General features: G+C 48.5%; 1 protein-coding gene across 1 annotated transcript; it reads right to left on the bottom strand.

Annotated features, from left to right (window-relative positions):
• Positions 1-826: 826 nt before the first annotated feature.
• Positions 827-3,453, bottom strand: LOC119395041 (uncharacterized). Its single transcript, XM_037662334.1, has 2 exons — positions 3,028-3,453; positions 827-916 (listed from the first exon to the last, which is right to left on the bottom strand). Exons 1-2 carry the CDS (start codon positions 3,451-3,453, stop codon positions 827-829), a joined length of 516 nt encoding a protein of 171 aa, XP_037518262.1.
• Between the last annotated feature and the right edge of the window lie 16,980 nt (positions 3,454-20,433).

Below are 20,433 nucleotides of genomic sequence, written 5' to 3'. Positions count from 1 at the left end.
TGCAGCCAGGTTCAAGTTTCACAAGGGTCAGGGTTCGTATGAGCCAGGATTGAACTCCCTACGAGAAATTGAGCCGGTCCTACCGGTGCCGGTTCTCCTGCCTGCGTGTGCGTATATGTCAGAGGACGAGAATCGATCACAGCTTCGACTTCTAGAAGTAATGTCATCAACTCTTCGCTTCCTAGACTGCTTTTACCGAGAACTTTTCGAAGAGCTGACTTGATCGATCAGATGAGCCTTTCCTACCAGCCACCCCACCACGGGGCGTTAGGCACAAGGAATTTCCACAATATTTGATGGTTGGCGAGAAATGTAGCAAACGGGGATCCACTTATAAGTTTCCCTATGTCACGCAGCTCTTTGCTTGCCTTCCTGAAGATTCAACGCGTTGTCAGAGTAAACTGTTCGAGGCAGTCCTCTACGAGCAAGAAATCTCCTGAAGGCAAGAATGAAACTGTCCGATGAGAGGCAGTCTGCCAGTTCGAGATGTACCGCTGTTGTTGTCGCGCAGGTAAATAGGACATTGTAAACATTGGTACACTGGACCTCTCTGTTGTTGAATTTCACAAACAACGAGCCTGCAAGGTTGATTCCGACAACTTCAAACGCGTGAGACATAGTAGCTCGATCTTCTGGCAGTGGAGTATTTTCCACATTCGTGGGCTTCGTTCGGAATCGTTTGCAGAGGTAACAGTTGCGGATCAATTTCTTTGTCTCCTGGCGTGCAAGAATAATCCAGAACCGCTCACGAAGTATTTTCTGTGTAGCTGATACTCCGCGATTTAAAACACGGCAATGCACTTCCATAATCAGTAGTCTCGTGAAGTCATGGTGCTGGGGCAAATCGGGGGATGTTTTTCTTAAATTGAGAGCTGCGCTCTCTGTAGGCGTCCACGAAGATGAAGTTGTCCTTCTTCTGTATCCGAAAATGAATACAGGTCATCAAGAATAGACCATCTTGAGATCTTGAGTCCACTGGAAAGTTGCCCCATTTCTTCAGCGAAAGCTTCTCGCTGAACTCTTATTATCCAGAACTTCTCGGCCAAATTCAGCTCTTCTGTGGCAATAGATTTCCACAAATCTATTAACTAACCCGGTAACACGCAGAAGCCTGGTCAAGCTGCTGTACTTGACGTTTATGACATCATCAAGTGGTTCTCGTGTGTGTAGAAGTAGTTCTGTATGTGAACTTTCTTGTTCGTTGTCATTTTCTGGAACGCCAAACGGATTGGGTTCGTCCGGCCAAGTGGTTTCGCGCTGAAGCAACCATCTGGGCCGTTCCACCAGTTGAGGCTTTCCCGAAGCGCTGCTGCTGATAATCCCCGTGTAAGATAATCAGATGGGTTCTGCTCTCCAGGACAATAACGTCATTCATGTCTCTCGGTACAGTCAGCTATCTCAGCCACTCTTTTTCTCACAAAAGGGCTCAATTTATCTTGCTGTGCACGAATCCAGTTCAGCACAAATGTACAGCCTGACCACATGATAGTTGTGAACTGTGCGGTGTCCCATGACTTTCTGAGGTATCTTAGTAGTCTCGCTACTAGAATTTCACGCATTAGTTGCAACTTTGCATTGTCAAGGATTTTATGGGTGCCACGCGAGACGTTGTCACGATGAGCTTCGTACCACAACTGCCATGGGTATGCTCGTGCTCCATAAGCCTTTGGACTAGCGTAGACGATGATATGGACTTACGTCATGGTGATTGCTGCTTTTGGAAGACTCATAACGTAGCGTGGTGTCTTAATAAGGCGTAGCTGACTGTAGTGAATGGAGGAAATCTGTAGAGAGAATTCATGTTTGTGAACCTTTGTTGGAATTTTGAGATGTTTGTGCGGACTTATGAGAATGAAGACGACGGCGACATGAAGGCGAGCCAGGGGCAGGCGGCACGCGCGGCGGCGGCACAAGAAAAAAAAAAGAAGAGAAAGTAGAGAGGCGCGTGTGGAACGCGCCTCTGTGGAACGCGCAGAGGGCTGACCGAAGCTAGCCGAAGGACACGCCGGACCAGGGCGCTGTCCGAGAAGTTTGTCGTGGCCGTGCTCAGCGAGGGCTGGTGCTTGCCTGGTGATTCGGGCGTTGGCAGTGGATCCAGCGAGGACGTGCCCGCCAGGGCACGGTCCGGGGAGCTCCTCCTGCCTGTTCTCGGTGAGACCTGGGGAGCCGAGGTACCTGCCTGGGGCTATCAGTACCGGGCTCGGCTCCTGCTGTGTCGGCGGGCAGGCGTCACGAGTTCCTGACCACCGTCGCCACCTGGGACGGCGCAAGGCCGTGATCAAACGGGAGGCCTTCCGAAGGCCTTGTCTTCCTGCTGTAAGGCACACGGGACGTGTCACCTGCGTGCTTGGACTCGCCTTCGACGAGACTCGTCGCCGCACGTGGACTGACTCTCCGCAAGACAATGACATCTTCAAGTCGTGAGATTTTTTCGTAACCTTGATCGGACATTCCGCGGTTAGGACTTTCATATTAATTATGTGTGTGTATCTCTGCACTTGTTCTCTGTCATCGTCCCTAGAATCCCTTGTCCCCATAAATGTTTATTGAAACTCATTCATGCGTATTCTCTTGTCGCCCGTTCCGTGGAGCCACGCACTCGCAAACGTGACGACCCACCACTCGGTCCTTACACTCGGTCCGAACACCATTCGTTCCATGCCTTCTTGATTTCCGTAGGTAACTTGGAATCCCATGGTGTCCCTAACTACCGTAGCTTCTGGAATGGACCTTTGCAGTTCCCGTGAAACGCGAAAGAATACCGAGAGGGTCGAATATCCTGGAAGCTGTTCTTAAGGTGGTCCACTTCGTGTGGTCCTTCCCCGAAAGCAGGATTTGCGTGACAGACTTTGCTGAACATGCCAAATAATCACTTTTGATGTTCCAGAGCATACCTAGAACCGTTGCTGAAGTACTGTCAAATCCTTCCAGACACTCTTTGTTATTCGATAAAACTTCCTGGAGTTGAGTGTTGTTTGGCTTCCACTTCCGCGGGTTCATCGCAGCGTCTTTCAAGATCGACCTTGCCTTGTTGTACACGTCTAAGCCTTTGTCGAAACCGTCGGCTCCTATCAGCAAGTCGTCCACGTAGAAACTCTGCTTCAGTGTCCGGGACAACGTTCTTTGCTCTCCGCCTACGTTGTCCAGGTGGTGATGTATTGTTACCATCAGCAAGAAAGGGCTTGATGGCGATCGAAATGGCACACTCGTCCTTCGCCATTCGACTATGCTGTCGTTTTCACCACGGGGCACGTTCTCAAACCACAGGAACCGAAAGGCATCTCGATCCGGTTCCTGTATTTCTAACTGCAGGAAAGCTTTCTCCATGTCGGCAATGATGGCTACCAGGTAGCATTGAAAACGAAGCAACACTTGAAGCAGATCCAGATTCAGGTTGGTTCCTTTGTCCAAACACTCGCTGAGTGAGATGTATCCTTTGACATGCGATGACATGCCGAACACTACTCGCAATTTCGTTGTCAGCGAGTCTTCTCGTACAACCTCGCGATGCGGCTATAGTACACGGTATTATCAGTGCTTCGGTCCGGCACCACTTCATCATGTCCCATTTGCAAATAATGACGTATTGTCGTATCATATTTCTCTGTTAAGCCACCATGCTGAGAGTGTCTTTTGACGAGCTTGTAAAGCCGGTTTATTGCTGTGTCACGATTGTCTCCTAGAAGATGCGTGTGATCTTCTTTCCTTGGTAGTGCCACCGAGTACCGTCCGCCAGAGTTCCTAGCGGTCTCCTGAAACTGTAGAAGGTTCCGGTCGGGGAGACATTCGCTGGAGTCAGTAATGCCCATAAAATTCAGTCGCCAGAAGGACTGTAGGAATTCTGATGTCGATTCCTCTGCTGCTGCATCCACAAGAAAGACGCTGACAAGAAGATGAGTTCCACAGTCCAAAAGGGTCTTGTGACTAATAGGTCCCTGTACTGTCCAACCAAATATTGTCTCCATTGCTACTAGACCTAGAACGAGTGGACTTCGGACAACTTCACTGGTGATTGTTTGCCACGTATAGTCTGATCCTATTAGCGAACCGATTCCCGTGTCTGTTGCGTCCTTGGGCCAGTAGTCGTTCGCGAGCAAGTTTCCTTGTCCTCTCAATTCTTGAATAAATGGGTTGTTGGCTGACGGCACAGTCACATCGTGGCAAATGGCAGGGACGACTACAGCTTCTATGCGAATGTCAGCCTTGTATCGGTTTCGAAGCTGTATTTGAACCACGTTCCGCTTTTCTGGTGCTGAGGATCAAGTGCTTCCGAAGGTATTCAGTGCAAACCGTGTCTGTCTGACGACCTTCAGGTTAAGCTTACGAGCCACCTCTTTCTTAATGAAAATTCTTTGGCTTCCTCCATCCAGAATCCCTCGAAGGCATTGCCTCCTGTTGTTGGCCAATTCAGTGCGGAATGTCTGTAGGTAGTACACCGCGTTGTCCTTGGGCGGTTGTCCAGTGGACGATTCGTTATTGCAGGACGAAAAAGCATTCGAAGAAACACACACCATGGCGCTTACTGTGGGGCCTGTCGCCGTCGAAACCCTTCGGTAATTGGGGCCGCGCATACTCTATGCGTGTCTTCCGCGGCAGGAAATGCATGTGAGCTTGCGCGGCAATCCTTCGCTCTGTGTCCTTTTGACGTGCAGCGAAAGCAGCGGTCATCGTTTGTCAGCTGCTCCTTCTTGACAGCCAAAGGGATATCCGCGTTGCAACTCTGTGTCCCATGCTGATCAGTACGACAGAAGAAGCATTTGAACTTTCCGACAACATGGTGTGCAAAACTGATGCCGCCGGGATGCCGCTATGCCTTCGGTCCAAGCGATCGTCCAAAGGAGGTCTCTGACGTGCCAGTGCATGCTGTTCGCTGCTCTCGAGCTCCACCCGCATAAACAGTAAAAGGTCGTTCAGCTCGGTATCCGAGGCAGTTGCATCTGCTGGTGCACCCGAAGAGGAGACTTGAGCAGCACGTACCTCAGATGACTGTGTCAAGGCGCGACGTCGTTTTTCTCGAGCGAACGAGCGAATGATGTCACGTGGTAAAGCGTGCCGTAAGATGTCGATGAGCATAGCTGAATGTGTCATCGTAGGCACGTTCAGGGCTCCAAGGCAGCGAATATTCAGTTGCGTGGCATCATACAATCTTCGAAAACCGTGTATGTCGTTAGTTGATGTCACGTTGGGAATATTCATCAGTGCCGTCAGATGGTGCTGAATAATCGTTGTTTTGTCGCCGAATAGTTCCTTCAACATATCAACAGCGTCAGCTCAACATTATTCGGTCGTGGCAAACCAGCGATTGCTGCTGCTGCGTCACCGGATAGGAAACTCTTCAGGTAATAGAATTTAGTGGAAGGCGTCAGGTCGTTGTTGAGATGAACAATTTGTTCAAATTGCTCCCAAAAACCTGTCCACTTTGAGATATCACCTCTGAACGTTGGGATATGCAACTGAGGTAACCGGGGCGCCATGAATCTTGCGGAAGCCTTGTTCCTGAGCGCCGGTGCTTGTGTGTTTTTACCACTGGGAGCTTCAGCATGACCGTTCCGATCTCTCTTCATTTGGGGCATTCGGCATTGTAGCTCAGCAAGGATGCTAACGGCTTCATCCTGGTATTCAGCTACAGCTGTATGCTCCTGTTCGACTTTTTTGTCGGAATATACTGCTCATTTAGCTCGTCGATCTGAGAGAGCTCGTCGTTGCTAGCCGCGACTCGTTCTTTTACAGCTGCGAGCTTCGCGATTTCGACGTTAGCGGAGTCGAGCAAGAGTCGCGCTTCCTGAATTATCTTCATGTTCTGCGCGCGTCGTGCGGCTTGCTTGCCTTCGAGCCGATCTATTGGGCGAACGGTGCTGCTGGCCGAAGTCTTTGTACCAACGCCGATGTTCGCATCCACGATCCGTCGATTCCTCACCGCCCGCAACGCGAAGAGAGAGTACATTCCTGGTCGCCATGCATAGAAGAAAGGCCCGCCCGCACGTGGGTTTTTGGCAGCAAAATATAGATGCTACGATATTAGCGGGTACCGAAAAACTGAGCCAGGATCCATCGTGTCGCCATGATAGAACGTGTTTCTACTTCTCCTTCTTTGCCTTTTCTGGCTGGCTGCGTTTATTTATCATTTTATACACCCTTCAAGATGAGCCTAATGTTTTCTCCTTCCCTTATTGGAGGATTAAGGCGCTTGCAGAAGTCGAGCACGTCTTCGATGTAACATGTGAAGTCTTCTTCTTGCAGCTGTGCACGCCTCGTAGGTGCTGTTCAGCACGGAGCTTGCGTACCTCGGGGTGGCCGAACACATTGGCAATGCGTTGCTTGAAAGCACTCCATGGTGAATTCTGACTGGTAATTGTTCAACGAGAGGCCTGCGACGTCTTTCAGGTAGACGGAAACGTACTGAAGCTTGGAAAGGTCGTCATACTTGTTGCTTCCGCCCAACTCTTAAAATGTCCACAGCCAATCTTCGACGTCTTGCTGATCGGTGCCGTTGAAGAAAGTTGGATCGCGCAGGCGTAGCGCAGTAGGGACGATGACCATCAGAGGTTGGGCCGTGCCTTGCTGGGTAGTTTCGTCGGCCATTTCTCGGGGAGCGGGCAGTCTCCTGTTTAGGAGATCCAGGTTGAGTACCTTGCACCTCTACCATCTTGAAACGGGGTTTATTGACGCAAGTTGCTCTGGAGCCGTATGCCTATGGACGCTGAAAGTGGGCGGCGACAATCGACGTAAGAATCGCAGCGCCGGCGTCAACAGCTCCCGCTTGGCTCTTTCAGCTAAGGTGGTGTCCCTCTGCGGCACATTGTTCTTCCTCCTCAAACTAAGATAATACCTCTGAATGTGCCATGAGACTAAGCGATTTTTATATTTAAACATAAGAAGCTGCCAACGCAAGTGACTGCTTCCAGGAATACTCTAGAACTGCTCTTGCAACATGGCACAATAGCGTTTCGAGTTTGGAAGAATTTATTTCGCATTACAACATTTTTCCGATGATTTAATTCATATCAATAATATATTTCTCAAATGCACAAGGCACAGACCAGAAAGCTGTGAGTTGAAATCCTCAGAAATATAGTGTGTGCTGTCTGATGACATCTGTTTAAACTAATGCGCTTTTCTCACTCATTGCAGGAACAACCTTTGCGAGATCAAATGGAAGACGCTCACGCGAAAGCGACTGGCTCTGCCATCATCCTGTTTATTTTTTTTGCAGTAAACTTTTACAACGAGGAGACATTAGGTAGGTAAACCCTTAGAGCACTGCCATTCTTTCATACCAGCATCCTGTTATTTTATTCAGTAGTTAGCGGCTTAAGTATTGATATAGGTGAGCTTAGGTGAGTAAGAACAGTGCTTCATGACATCCTCATTTGCATCGCCTAGGTGTTGAAGGCCCTCTTCCTCTAATGCAGTTCAGGTACATGAACAATAAAAAGCATATAATAATTGTACTATCAAGTAAATAAAGAATCATTCTGCCGTGCTCATACATGCATAATTAAGTATATTCTATTTCATGCTAATTGTATTGGTCGCAGTGAAAATGGCAACGAGAAAAACATGTTTTGGGCTAGATCGGCAGTAGTGCCAACTACTCGGGTGCACACCTTCACAATTATATTTAGCAATGTTCGCTTCATTCGCCGTCGCCGTGTTCAGAAAGATGGTGCACGAAAAATTCCTGGATGACCAATATACTGTGGAACTCGACCTTACGCGAAGCAGTCTCTAAAAAGTGTCAATTATGGCGCTTTGTTTGGCTTGAAAACGAGTGCTATAAGACGTATGGACAATATAGTTCACATTGTGCAGCCTCGTGCCTTATACGGGCTAATCAGGCACCTTCGCTACTTCTGATGCTTGAATGTAGCATTAGCCTAATGATATATAGCCGGATAAATATGCGGTAATAAAAGACTACTTCTGATGACTTAATGCAGCATTAGCCTAAGGATATATAACAGGATATATAAGTGGTAATGAAAGATATGCATCAACATTTCATGAGTGACATGACATGTATGCTATGTAGGGCTTGACATAAATACCTAAACTGACGAGATCAATGTAGCCACTTACTAAGCTAGTTTTTGTAACTGAATTATATAACTGGTTCGTTGCACGTGTGATCGCTGTCTTGCGCGCGCCGCGCCAGAATGTCTGGTAGCATTCCAGATTGCAGTAGATGATTTTGTCACGATTGCGCACATAACGCGAATAGTGAAGACTATTCCAGAGCTTGCGCAACCGCAAGCGATAAGGCTGGAAAGTTCGATGCATCACGTATAAAAGACGGCGCGTCCCAGCCATGATCAGTTTTATCGACGGCCGACGCTCTGTTCGCCGCTATCAATGCACAGTGCGTATTGCTGTAGTTTGACTTTCAGTTTCCTGGCCACAAGTCCGGCAAAATAAAGAATTTTCTCTTCGACACGCCGACTGCTGCCTTCGTCGACGTCACGACCCCGTGGTATCTGGTGGAGGTGCTTCACGCTCCGTGTATCGAACGCCCCCTCCAGCCTTGAATCAAGCCTACACCTTCAAGGAGGAGACATCGACGCCAACCACGACCAGCGAGCTAGCCATAGGCAACAAGGTCTACCACCGGAGTACGGGCCTCTACGCGACAAGACTCGCAAGACCAAGGCCAGGACCACGACTGCGGCAACAATGACAGCCACTGCGCCACCGCCCGCGATCTTGATGCAGCAGCCAAGGGAATCCGCCGATCTTTCGGGGATCACCCTGTGAGGACCCAGAAACGTGGCTCGAGTCGTACGAGAGGACTACGGCCTTCAACAACTGGGACATCAACGACATGCTCCGCTACGTGTACGTCGCGTTGGAAGGCAGCGCCAGGACCTGGTTCGAGCACAGGGAGTCTACCTTGACAACGTGGGACATCTTCCGGACCAGCTTCCTTGCAGCGTTCACAAGCGTCGCGGAAGAGGAAAGGGCCGCCGCATTGCTGCAAACATGGGTCTAGCTCCCGAACGAAAAGGTGACAATCTTCGTGGAAAAAATGGCCAGACCCTTCCGCCACACTGACCCTAAAATGACCGAGGAGAAGGTCCGTTTCCTCATGCGAGGAGTAAAGCAAGAGCTCTTCGCTGGGCTCCTGCGGAACCCACCCAAGACAGTCCAGGAATTTGTTTCCGTAGCTACAAGCACCGAGAAGACGCTGGAAATACGAACCCGCCAGTACAATCGCCGATCGATGGAAGACAGCCCGGCTGTTCATACCCTCGGCTCCGACGACCAGCGCGAAACGATTCGAGTGATCGTGCGGCAGGATCTGCGCATGCTGTTACCCTCACCACAGCCTCAAGTGGACTCGACCGCAGACATCGTTTGGCCAGAAATCCAGTCACTGGGCAGCCTTGAACCGCCACTGCCTCCACCGCAAGCCATGAGCTACGCTGCTGCAGACCGACGCAACGCCCGCCCTCCACGCCCACGCCAAGACGGCACACCGCCGCAGTACCATCGCCAGACGCCGCCGCCTCCGCGTGAGACGCCCTACTGTCCGCCTGTCGGCCAGCGCTATACCCCGAGGAAGACCGACGTTTGGTACGCACCCGATCACCGCCCTCTCTGCTACCATTGTGGAGAAGCTGGCCACACCTACCGCCGCAACAAGTACCGACAGATGGGACTGCGTGGTTTCGCCATCAACGCGCCACGTCCAGAACAAGGTTAGAGTGAACTAGAATGTACTCTAGTGGCACCGACCGGCAGGCCGCGTCACCTCTCTCAGCGGTAGCACAGAGCGCCGCTAGGATTCTCGTGGCGCCACTGCGCCTTTTCCTCGGCAAGGCGGAGCGGCCGCGCGCAGCGTGTCACTCAGCGCAGTAGTTCACTGCAATGCGGCTGCCCAAATATGGCAAATCGCTCCGTCGGCGGCTGCAATTTGATTACTTTACAAGTGCCGGACTGGTGTGTTGCATTTTCTCGCACGGACCATGGCGGGAGCAGCTGTATGTACCTTGTCAGGTATCCCGCTCAAACAAAGACACGACCTCACGTTAAATGTTCAAGACTGCGAATCAGTTTGGTTGCAATTCTATATAATCTAACTTTCTCAACATCAATAACAGAAATTTCACGTTTGCTTGCCTTTACCGATCACTTTCTCCCTCAGATTCAGCTTATGGTCCTGGCGAGTAAATAAGAGCCAGGTTAACTTCAGATAACAAAAAAAAATTTAAGCATGGGCTATATACATAACTTAACGGACTCATCCCTGAACTCCAGGTTATTGATCTTGTTTTCATGGTTTTAGTTACAAATGTCTAATTATTACCCTGCTTGCTCAGTTCTTGGCGGATCCAACACTGTAATCGATCATGCATTGTCTAAGCTTTTGTTGTCCATCTCACGTACACTCTAAGCATGGTAACGTTTACTAAAGGTCCACATTTTCACAAATTTGTGTACCTATAAAGTAGAAGTTATCTAGTAACCTTTGCAAAATTAGCTTGTATTAAAAATGCACAAATTTACTTTTAATATAGAAGTTACGGAAATAGCCTTTAGTACCCGTTCACAATATCGAGCGTTCTCTCGTAAAAATAGAGGTTACGTTGTACAGTACACGGTATACTGTTTACACAAAACGGCTTGCAGGAGATTTTATACGGCCCCCGCTCCGCGCATCATCTTTCTTTCGCTCTTCTTTCTTCGACGCATTCCAGGAGGTTACGCTCATCGCATGCTTGCATCAGCCAGGTGTGCCACAGACGGGAGCACAGCCTTCCTGTGGCACACCCTTCCACTCTTTCGCACTTCGTGCTGCGCATGCCTCGTGTTTTTTCCGCGCTGCCTTGGGCGGTTTTAATACACCGTCTATAACGTACGCTAAGAAATGCGAACCTTTGCGGAAGGTGTCACATGGAAGGTGCTTCTCGGAACACATGCGATGGCGCATTGTAATAAATCAAGTGCATGACTGCTTATAGAACGTGACAATTGCGGTGACCGAGGCCAAACGCGTCGCCTTCGCTCATTAGAAAGAGGCAGCTAACAAAACATTCGCATATTCGAGGCGACTTGGAGTTAGCATGCACTGCAGTAATGATGAACCACGATTATTATTAAAATGTGGTCGACCCGTCAATATCAGTGAAGACCAGAGATTTTATAACACTATCATGATATACGTGTCAGGCCATCCTCTCTTGGTCCAACTTCTATGCAGTTTAAGCATAGGTTGGCGTGATTATAACACTTAACTATTTTTCTGCTGCTCGTGCACTTTCATTGACTGTGTTATTCGTGCTTATCAAACCATGTGTTATCCGATAATAAATACCAGCCGTCTATTTGTTACAGGGCTATTTGCGATTTTGTTCCCCTTCAAATGTGGGATCAGTAATGGAAACGTGGATACTGACAAAATGTGAGGTTGACAAAGCAGGGAAGCTGCTGAAGGCGTTAAAGAAGTGCGCAGAGAATTAACACTGCTCCTCACGGCGTAGAGCATATTCAAAATTGATATACAAACCGTTCGCCATACGATACGTTTAGTCAGTTTTACGTACTTCTCGCAAAACCCAAAGAAATATCTGCAATCATCGCTTAATAAGTAGCTGGCTGGTACGTATGTGCATATTATATACGAATGCTGAATGATATAAAGACGCAGTAAATGTAAATGTATGCATACGAAAAAATACAATAATACCAAGAGCGCATACCAAGAGCCGCAGCGCGGTTTTCTCGAGAGATGCAAATTGTAATGCTTAAACATCTACTTAATTGGATCAAGAGAGGATACTTGTCTGATACACATGGCACAACTCATGATTAGGAATATCTGTCAATCACCTGCTCTTCTTAATTATCGTTTTAGTGGCAGACCACATTTGAACGACACGATGCTTGTGGGCGAAGGTGTGACGTTATGATGCATGCAAGCTCTAAGCCAACTCCAAAGGAAATTGTTTTGTGCTTTTCCTTGCGATGAGGGAAGCGTACATCTCTTGCCACGGACACCGCAACTGTCGTGCTCTAAGCAGACATGCACCAGAATTATTCCAAAGCTCCAGCGTGTGTATTCAGGACAGGGCAGGCCACATGACACCTCCGTGAAAGTTCTCATTACTCTGTGTACATATTTGTACGCTGCATAATAAAGCCGCAGAAAGAAGTACGAAAGACCAGGCGTGCACAGAAAGAAGCCCTAAAGGAAGAGCCACGCTTCTCTTACTAGACACTTAGCTGGGCCGATCATGCGCGTACCGAGTGGTCCGAAATGTGTCGCAGAAAGAAGATCGAAAGAAAAAAGAGGCACATACCCTTTGTTAGGCGACACCTTGGTCGGTGGGCCATGGGTACAGCGGTCATACTGAGTGGAGCCCCCTGCAAATAATACGTGATCAGCGTCGCACTTCTTCTTAAGTACACTAATGTGTGCGGCATACCATAACTGCTGGTACTTTGCACATAAGCAGGACAGCTAAAACCCAGAGGGCAGCCAAAAAGAGGGTGATTGTCAGTCCTTTACTTTTGTTGCTCGGGTTTTGCGTGCTCCCAAGAAATTTTCTGAGGAAAAAAAAGCATGGACCATTCGAAAAGAATTCATATTTCATTGCTTTATACCTCCAAAGCAGAATACATCAAAGTTTATTGATTTATAGCTTCAGGGACTTGTGTAGCTGATAAAAGACCGCAGGTATTCAAAGCGTTTCTCCTTGTTTTCGCCTGTGGTTGATACACATTTACAGGAGCAGGTGGTCTGGATCTGCAGTCACCCTCTCTTGCTGCACGCACCATCATGTTTCATCAGTAAATATTTAGTTGCTGATTCCGCAATCTCCTCGCTGGACAGTCGATCCTAAAAGGAGAGGACCGTTATTTTACACTATTCCAACGGTTACTGCCACTTTGCACACAACTGCCGATAACATGTAACGTGAGACACATACTCCACCCACTCACCCCCCCCAAAAAATGTGTTACTTGACCAATACATGAGCGTTCCTCAAATCTACTATCCTGTGCAATACGTTTATCGGAAAACAAAAATCTTATTTGAAAGCGCACGTTAATCCCAAATGCAATTTACATCTGTTTAGCAGAAGAGTCATCAATACAATAATGTAAGTGACAGTTTAGCAACAGAAACACGACAGCAGGTGATTAGAAACAGAAACATTACAATTTACATTTTTCATTGACCATACTTGACATTTCACGTGGAGCTTGAATATGCTCGTTTTCCTCTAGGGGCATATTCCACTTGACAGTTGATAACCTCGGCTGCACCGAACGTAAGGCATATCGGCGTCTGCAAGTTTCCAAGCTGCCTGATAGGAGATCATCCCAGCATGCCTTGGGCGGGATGTATGCTGTAAACAGTTCCAACGCAACACGTTTAAGATGGCGGGAAAAAAATCATTTGTGTTGTCTGCGTACCTTTAAACATTCCGGCTTTGACAGTTAAATCACATGTATACTGATTCATTTTTTTCTAACCACAATGACACGTTGCTTGCACCCTAGAACAGAACGAGAACACAAAAAAAGTTATCTCAGTGCCAGAGAACAAATCTTTATCGCCAAGGAACGAAGGACATCGAAAGACATACCGCCCACACTGATCATGTCCCTCTTTGAACTTCGTGCTATCTGATTCGTGCTATCTGAAAAATCTTTAAGCCACAGCGTATCGCTTATCGCGTCACATATTCTCAGCTGCCCCGTTTCGACAGCGAAGCAATTTAGACGTAATCGAGCGACGCAGAGCAAATACTGCCGGCAACAATGCGTAAAAGCATGACAATTTATTTTTCTCGACACACACATCCACACACGCACGCGCGAGCGCACACGCGAACAAACACACGCGCACGAGCACACACGCGCGCGCGCACATACGCACACGCACGCACGCGCGAGCACACACGCGAGCAAACACACACACACGCACGCGCAAGCACACACACGCGAACACACGCACACGCGCGCGCGCACACACACATGCGCGCATGAGCACACACGCGAGCAAACACATGCGCGCGCACACACACACACACGCACGCGCGAGCACGTGCACACGCGAGCAAACACACACACGCGCGCGCGAGCGCAAACACACACGCGCGCGCGAGCGCGAGCAAACACGCACGCACGCGCGAGCACATACACACGCGAGCACACACGCGAGCAAACACACGCGCGCACACGCACATACACACGCGCACGAGCACACACACACACACGAAGTGGTCGGTATCAAGAGCGACTCGAGATAAAGACGTCGTGACAGTCATTTTTCTCTAGCGCGAGCACGTGCTTTCCCCAGTCGATTGCGTGTCCCCTGAAACGTGCTCAGCCAAAGCACTGGATTTAACAATTTATTTTTTCACGTCATAAACGTCCTCTTGTGTGTGTGTTTCAAATATTTACTTCGGTCGGCGCAGTGCCTCGGGTTTGCTACATTCAGCTGCACACGGAAGAATGCTGTCATTTCCTTTAAGACACTTAAAACTACACTTAAAACGCACTCTTAACGTGATTTCATTGTGTTGTGGATACTTAAAGCTTTATTGATTTTGGTAGCGCAAGACAATTAAAGACAAGAGAGGAGACGTAGACAGGACGGGCGCTAGACATCAACTGACTTTACTGCAAGGAAATACACAAGAACCCGTTGCACAGGCGCGACGCGCTACATCACTCTAAGAGGGCTTTTTTTTTCTTTTAATGTGTCTAATTTTCTTTCGCTACCGAAATGAACACCAGTGATCACAACCAACGAGCCCGCATTACTAGGGGGCCTTGATGCCCGCGCGCGCATTACCGCCTTAAACCCTCACTCATCCACCTAAAACTACCGCAGCAGAGTTTGAAGCATGGCGAAAAGTTGAATTAGTCGACACGTTGCGTATAGACGCCACGAAATATCATGTACCGGTGACAAGGACATGACAAACAGCCCAGACTGTCATTGACAGGAGCGAGTTACTGCGCACGCAGAGCTCGTCTGGGCAAAGCTGATCTGGGGCACTTTGTTTATGCCGCCTACTATATTTCACACCGTGATTGCAGCCTTCATTGAGCGTGTTGAAGGTACCAAGACGGCGACAGCAAGAAGGGTTAAACCTCTGTCCTTCATCTCTTCTCACATAAACGTGTATGATAACGAATGATCTTAGTCGGATGTTTGATAATATACGCCCAAACACTCATCTTGTAAAGTCAAACGCCGAGCAAATACTGCCAATAACAATGCATTACATAAAAGCATGACACGATTTATTTTTCTGACACGACCCATCTCGTACAGTAGCGTAAGCATGAGCATGAATTCAGGTAAACACGCGACGTAAGTACATATACACAAGCAAACAACGTCCTGAAGAGAGAATATTGCTTACCTGCAAATCACATTTACTACTGTCTTCGGGAAACGTAACAACAGATGCAACCCGCTAGACAATTGCCAGCCTCAGGCAAGCAATGCAGCTCGTCGCAACTGCCGCGCAGCCCACTGAACATGCCCGTTGCAATGCCTCGTGGCTGATTTGCGGCGGATCGCGCACGTTAATGACTGTCCTTGCGTACTGTATCACCAGTTACACGCCACTCACATACACCACATGATTAGACCACGCACGTCAACAAAGCGCGGAGAGTAAAACCTGGTTATATCGATGAAACAAAGAGCAGCACTGCAAAAACGCGACTTCAACAACCACACCAACCGCCTCACATTCGAATGCTCTTCCCGGCATACACCTCAAGCTGTGCAAAGCCTAGGAGAGATGACGCCGTCCCTGATTCGATAAAGTTGAAGCGGCGCCTCGAGGACGACAAATTTGTTACTCACCGCGAGCTCATACATCTCTCTATGCGGCCTCTCTAGACCATAGAGTTTCCTAAAATTAACTAGAGGGGACTCTGGCGCTGCGATCGTTCAGCTACCATGGGAATGATGGGTAGTACACAAATTTGCCTAGTCTTCGTGCTTGCGGCTTCAAACGTACTTGTGACTTTGTTTATTGCTGTGTTTTGGCGTTCGTTTCGGATAAAAGAATAGACAGTTGTGAACTTCGTGACCAGCTTTGATTTGGTGAGCCTAAAAAAGTCAAAGTGGCGAAGTGCAACTGCTGACTTTTGCTGAACTTCGTTTTGCGACAAAGCAGATGCAGCCAACGCGGAGCCAAAAGGAGCCGAAAGAACGAAGTTTAGACAAATTTGTGTACTACCCATCATTCCCATGCTGGCTGAAGCGTCATGCGTTGCAGCTCCCATAGACACTAGCGCCAGAGTTCCCTCTAGTAAGTATTGTAGGAAACTCTATGCTCTAGACGTCAGACTCTGGAGTTCATGGAGTTTCCAAGATGTGTGGCGCCACCTGTCGGAGAAGTACTGAGTAGTGCATAGACCGACTCTCTCGTACAGTTTGCTATGGGACCAGGTGCAACTAGCGAGTGCGAAACAACGATTGAGCTTAATATCGCGTGTGTTTGCGCATTTAGCTCTCAGAACGAGAGCTGTGAATTGCTCTCCGCTAGTCGGACGCGCCACCGAACCGTCGTGAAGTGCTTGCTGGATCACTCGCCTGAACGACGGGGAAAACAGCAGCAGACGAGAGCCCTCCGCACGCTACGAAGAAACTCCGCAAAAGACGCACTGTTGCGTTGTGAATTGCCAAGGATGTAAAAGACTGAATAACAACGTTCAGTTTTACTGATTTCCATAGTTGTCGTACGAAGAAGAAAGGCGAGAGCGCTGGATACGGCCGTTGCGAGCGTGTTGGGTAAGCGAAGTACCCGCGTTCTCCACAGCCGGTGGCATGAATGTGTGGCTCTGCTGTTGCTTTGCGTAGCCCTGATGCAAAACCGTGGTAACCTTGACTATGAAGCTCAGCAGAGGCTCTGACCGCGGTGCTTGTCGTGTAACACGAAGTGAGCAGCTAGAGGCAGACTGGAGACGCGTGATACGCACACTGCGACGAGTTGGTTAACGTTGGTCGTCACAACACAGCATCGCGGACGTATGTACGTTTTGAAGGCTCATAGTTCTGGTTCTAACTAGCTAACACCACGTGCGTCATACAAGTAAATCGCAGAATGTTGGTCGTGACCCCCTTCAGGTTTGTTTCGCCCGTGTCCTCCGCGGTTGCCGTAGCTATCTCGGAGGCCACGGTTTTGCCTTTGGTTACCCCGCGAAAGTGGACACGCACGTATCCCCATTTGCAGTACATACTAACGGAAGACGACCATCAAGATACCATTTGAGAATGCGTAATAAAACACTCCAATGCACAGGAAGCGAGAGATGAATTAAGAGAGAATGCAACTGAAAAAGCGAAAATCGCCGGAGCCATTCGCCCCTGATGAACCGAGTTTTGTACCACTGATCGTAAGATGCATAGCTAAGTAAAGTGGTCGTGTATGTAGGTACTTTATCGCTGTGGCATACGTATACACCCGAATTTAATGCATTTAGGCTCTAGAGAACGTATGTCGGAGGGCTTGCCTCGAACTCGGTGTCGTGTGATGCTCGCTTGTACTTGCGAGTTGCAGCGCGCGGGAATAACTAAAACTTATTTTGCATTGTACTCGCAGTTCGCTTTGATCTGCTTCCTTTGTTTCTGAAGCGTGGATTGGCGGAAGACGCTTTCCAGGTCCTTGATTTTCAGGAAACCGCGCCTCGACACCAACGAAAGAGGAGGGTTATATTGCGGCCTATGCACATTCGCTTGCGGGCGGCTCTCCTTGCACTACCCAGTTAGTGCCAGGGCTACGATGAGGGCGCTGGTGGCGGTGTTTTTCGCAGCGCCGCCTGGGCAGAGTTTGACGTCTCTACTGGAGCGGCCGTCCCACGCTGTTTTGTGAACTCAGCGGCATCTTTTTCTCCCGTGTTGGCGAATTGATGACGGTTAAGCGTGTTTGGTGCTATGTTGTCCCGTGACGTTTGCTGCACTTTACGATCCGTTAATTATAACGCAAAAAAAGAAACAAACTAGACAACACGACAGCGAAATTCAAATAAATTGTATTGCGAGTCTCGGAAAAATATTTTTCTCGCGCCACGGGATGGTTCTTCGATCGCATCGCCAGTTTAATTTGGTCGGTTGTTGTGTGCTCACAGTACTTTATCTTGTTGCCATATGCGAAGCTTCCCGGAGGCAAATTAATTACTTCTGCGGCTTAAAAGCAAAATAGATATAAGAGCTACCTAATAAGTTGTGTAGCACAAACATTTGACCAACATACGATAGTTTTTCGTTCTTGTGCTTCCGCCGATATCTGTGCAGATTATGTCACTTCATAAATTACGGGGTTTGGAAGCGGGCTCACCTCATTGAACTCCAGTTTTAGTTCATACCCCACCATCGCTTGCCTCAGTATGCCGCAATGTAAAATCGCTGCTTCTGTGATTTGCTTTTCTGCTGTCAAGACCCGTTCTGTGTGTACATCATCCGCTGTTCAATTGATAAAGCCAGCCTTGAACAAGACAGATCGCGATGTGGCACATTGATCAATAAACTTCCACTGCATAGTGTAGGTCCCCTGACGGATGAGTCATTGCGCTTTTATAAGTTACAATCTAAAGGTTACAATGCTCATAGCGGTGCTTTAGCTTTTAACTTGGCACGCTGCTGTCGATGTAACGTTTATGAGAGAGGGAATTGAAGAAAACACAAAGATAAAATTGCTGTAACAGCCATGTAACTTATAAATTATAAGTTACATGTCTTTTTATGCTGTCGTAAACGTTACCGTGATTAGAGTGTAGGAGTCTTTACAAATTGACATTACTGACCACTTCCCCTCGTTGCGCGCACTACATATCTGCCTGCTATTTTTAGTCCAGCTCTTGCACCAAAGCTGGTTTATATAACAAATCATGGTTACAAGTTGTTTCTAATGCTGAGTGGTTTGCTGTTCTTGAAGCCTGTGATCCGCATGTGCCCTTCTCGCGAGTTCTAATGCAGTTGCTAGCGCATTATCACTCCTGGTTGCATCCGTCTATTTCTCATTTATCTTCAGCACGCCCATTTCTCACCTGTCGCTTACTGGAACTTATCTCGTACGTCAAAAAACTTTTGTATCTTGTAGCTGAAACGTATATTTTAAGCATCAAAACACAATTCACGAATGCAAGAAACACCAAAAAGCATAGACTTCGGAAGGATTTTGTCTTGTGGGCTGCGAACCCGTGTTGAATCGGGTGAGGGAGAGAAAGCGCTACTGCGGCTTGCAGGTGCCTGGGGCGGGATCGAGTGCCCCTTTTGCTTCCCACTGCCGACTCAATTGGCTAAAAAATTTCTTTTGTCCAATAATAATGTGCAGCCCATATATCCATCACTATACTTTCAGTGTCCTATCATTTACTCTAGTCTAATTTAGTCTGCTTGTTTTGTGACACGTTATATTTTTGTTCACAATCCTCCTCATGGAAATGTCTTTTCGAGTATATGTAAGCCACATTATTTAACCACAACTATAACGAAATAGGGTTGTACGCACATAATGAGCGATCGCTGTGTAGCGTATGTTCTGAGCGCGTGCGTTAAATATGAAAAAAAGATGTCTACTTGGTCAAAATAAACACGCTGAGCCATGCAGTGAACAAGCTGGCTGTTTGACGTTTGCAAGAACCAGAAAGCAAACACACGCGTTAGAATTAACCACAGCTGCAACTCTGAAGGGGCCCACGACAGCCCGAATACTGCTAGGAAGCTGCTAGGAAAGGTAGCAGTGGCGCCATCTCGCGGCATCCATGCATCTGTGTAAAAAGAGGACGCGGAAGCCCAGCCGGTCGTGCCACTAGAGGATATTCTAGTTCACTATAACAATGTGAACGGCCACTTGACATCGCCGGCTAACTCGCAGGAGCGCAGTGGACACCTCGACAACCTTCCCGTTTGCCGTCGCCATGCCGCTACGTCTCTCCCAAATGCAGAAACCTACACTGGCGCTACTTGGGACCGGTCACCTATTCAGTATCCGGAAAACTGAGGACAGCAACAGATGGAGGTGCGGTTGCTGTACGACGAAATACCGAAGATACTCCGCCGCTGACGACGACGCCGCCACGAAATCTAAATAACACGCCGCAAGCCAAACGGAGCCCTGACGTCGAAACTTCGCGGCCCGAAGAAGACCAGACGACGAAACAGGGAAGCAGCAGAACAAACCGACGTAGCCGTGACCAGACGCCAAGACCTAACTGCATCGCGAAACGACGAACTAGCGACCTAGATATTCTTATCGACGGCCACAGCGTCACAGATCTCGTCAACACCGGAGCCGGCTATTCTGTCATCAGTGGACCGTTCGCCACAAAGCTGGAGAAAGTTAGGACAGCCTGGGAAGGCCCGGACAGCTGGAGGTCATCTGGTAATGCCGGAGGGAATCTGCGCTGCGAGATTCACCATTAACAATCGTATTTATCCCGCGAGCTTCGTAGTCCTGC

The sequence above is a fragment of the Rhipicephalus sanguineus genome, chromosome 5 (genome assembly GCF_013339695.2).
Source record: "Rhipicephalus sanguineus isolate Rsan-2018 chromosome 5, BIME_Rsan_1.4, whole genome shotgun sequence".
Lineage (NCBI taxonomy): Eukaryota > Metazoa > Arthropoda > Arachnida > Ixodida > Ixodidae > Rhipicephalus > Rhipicephalus sanguineus.
Note: the sequence above shows the minus strand (reverse complement) of the source record. Positions and strands in the feature narration are given on the sequence as shown.

Coding starts and splice junctions, on each gene's coding strand:
- LOC119395041 (XM_037662334.1), bottom strand. CDS start 3,453: ATGTCATCGCATGTCAAAGGATACATCTCACTCAGCGAGTGTTTGGAC. Junction 917..3,027: donor GCTTAGACGTGTACAACAAG/GCAAGGTCGATC, acceptor TTTCGGATACAG/AAGAAGGACAACTTCATCTT.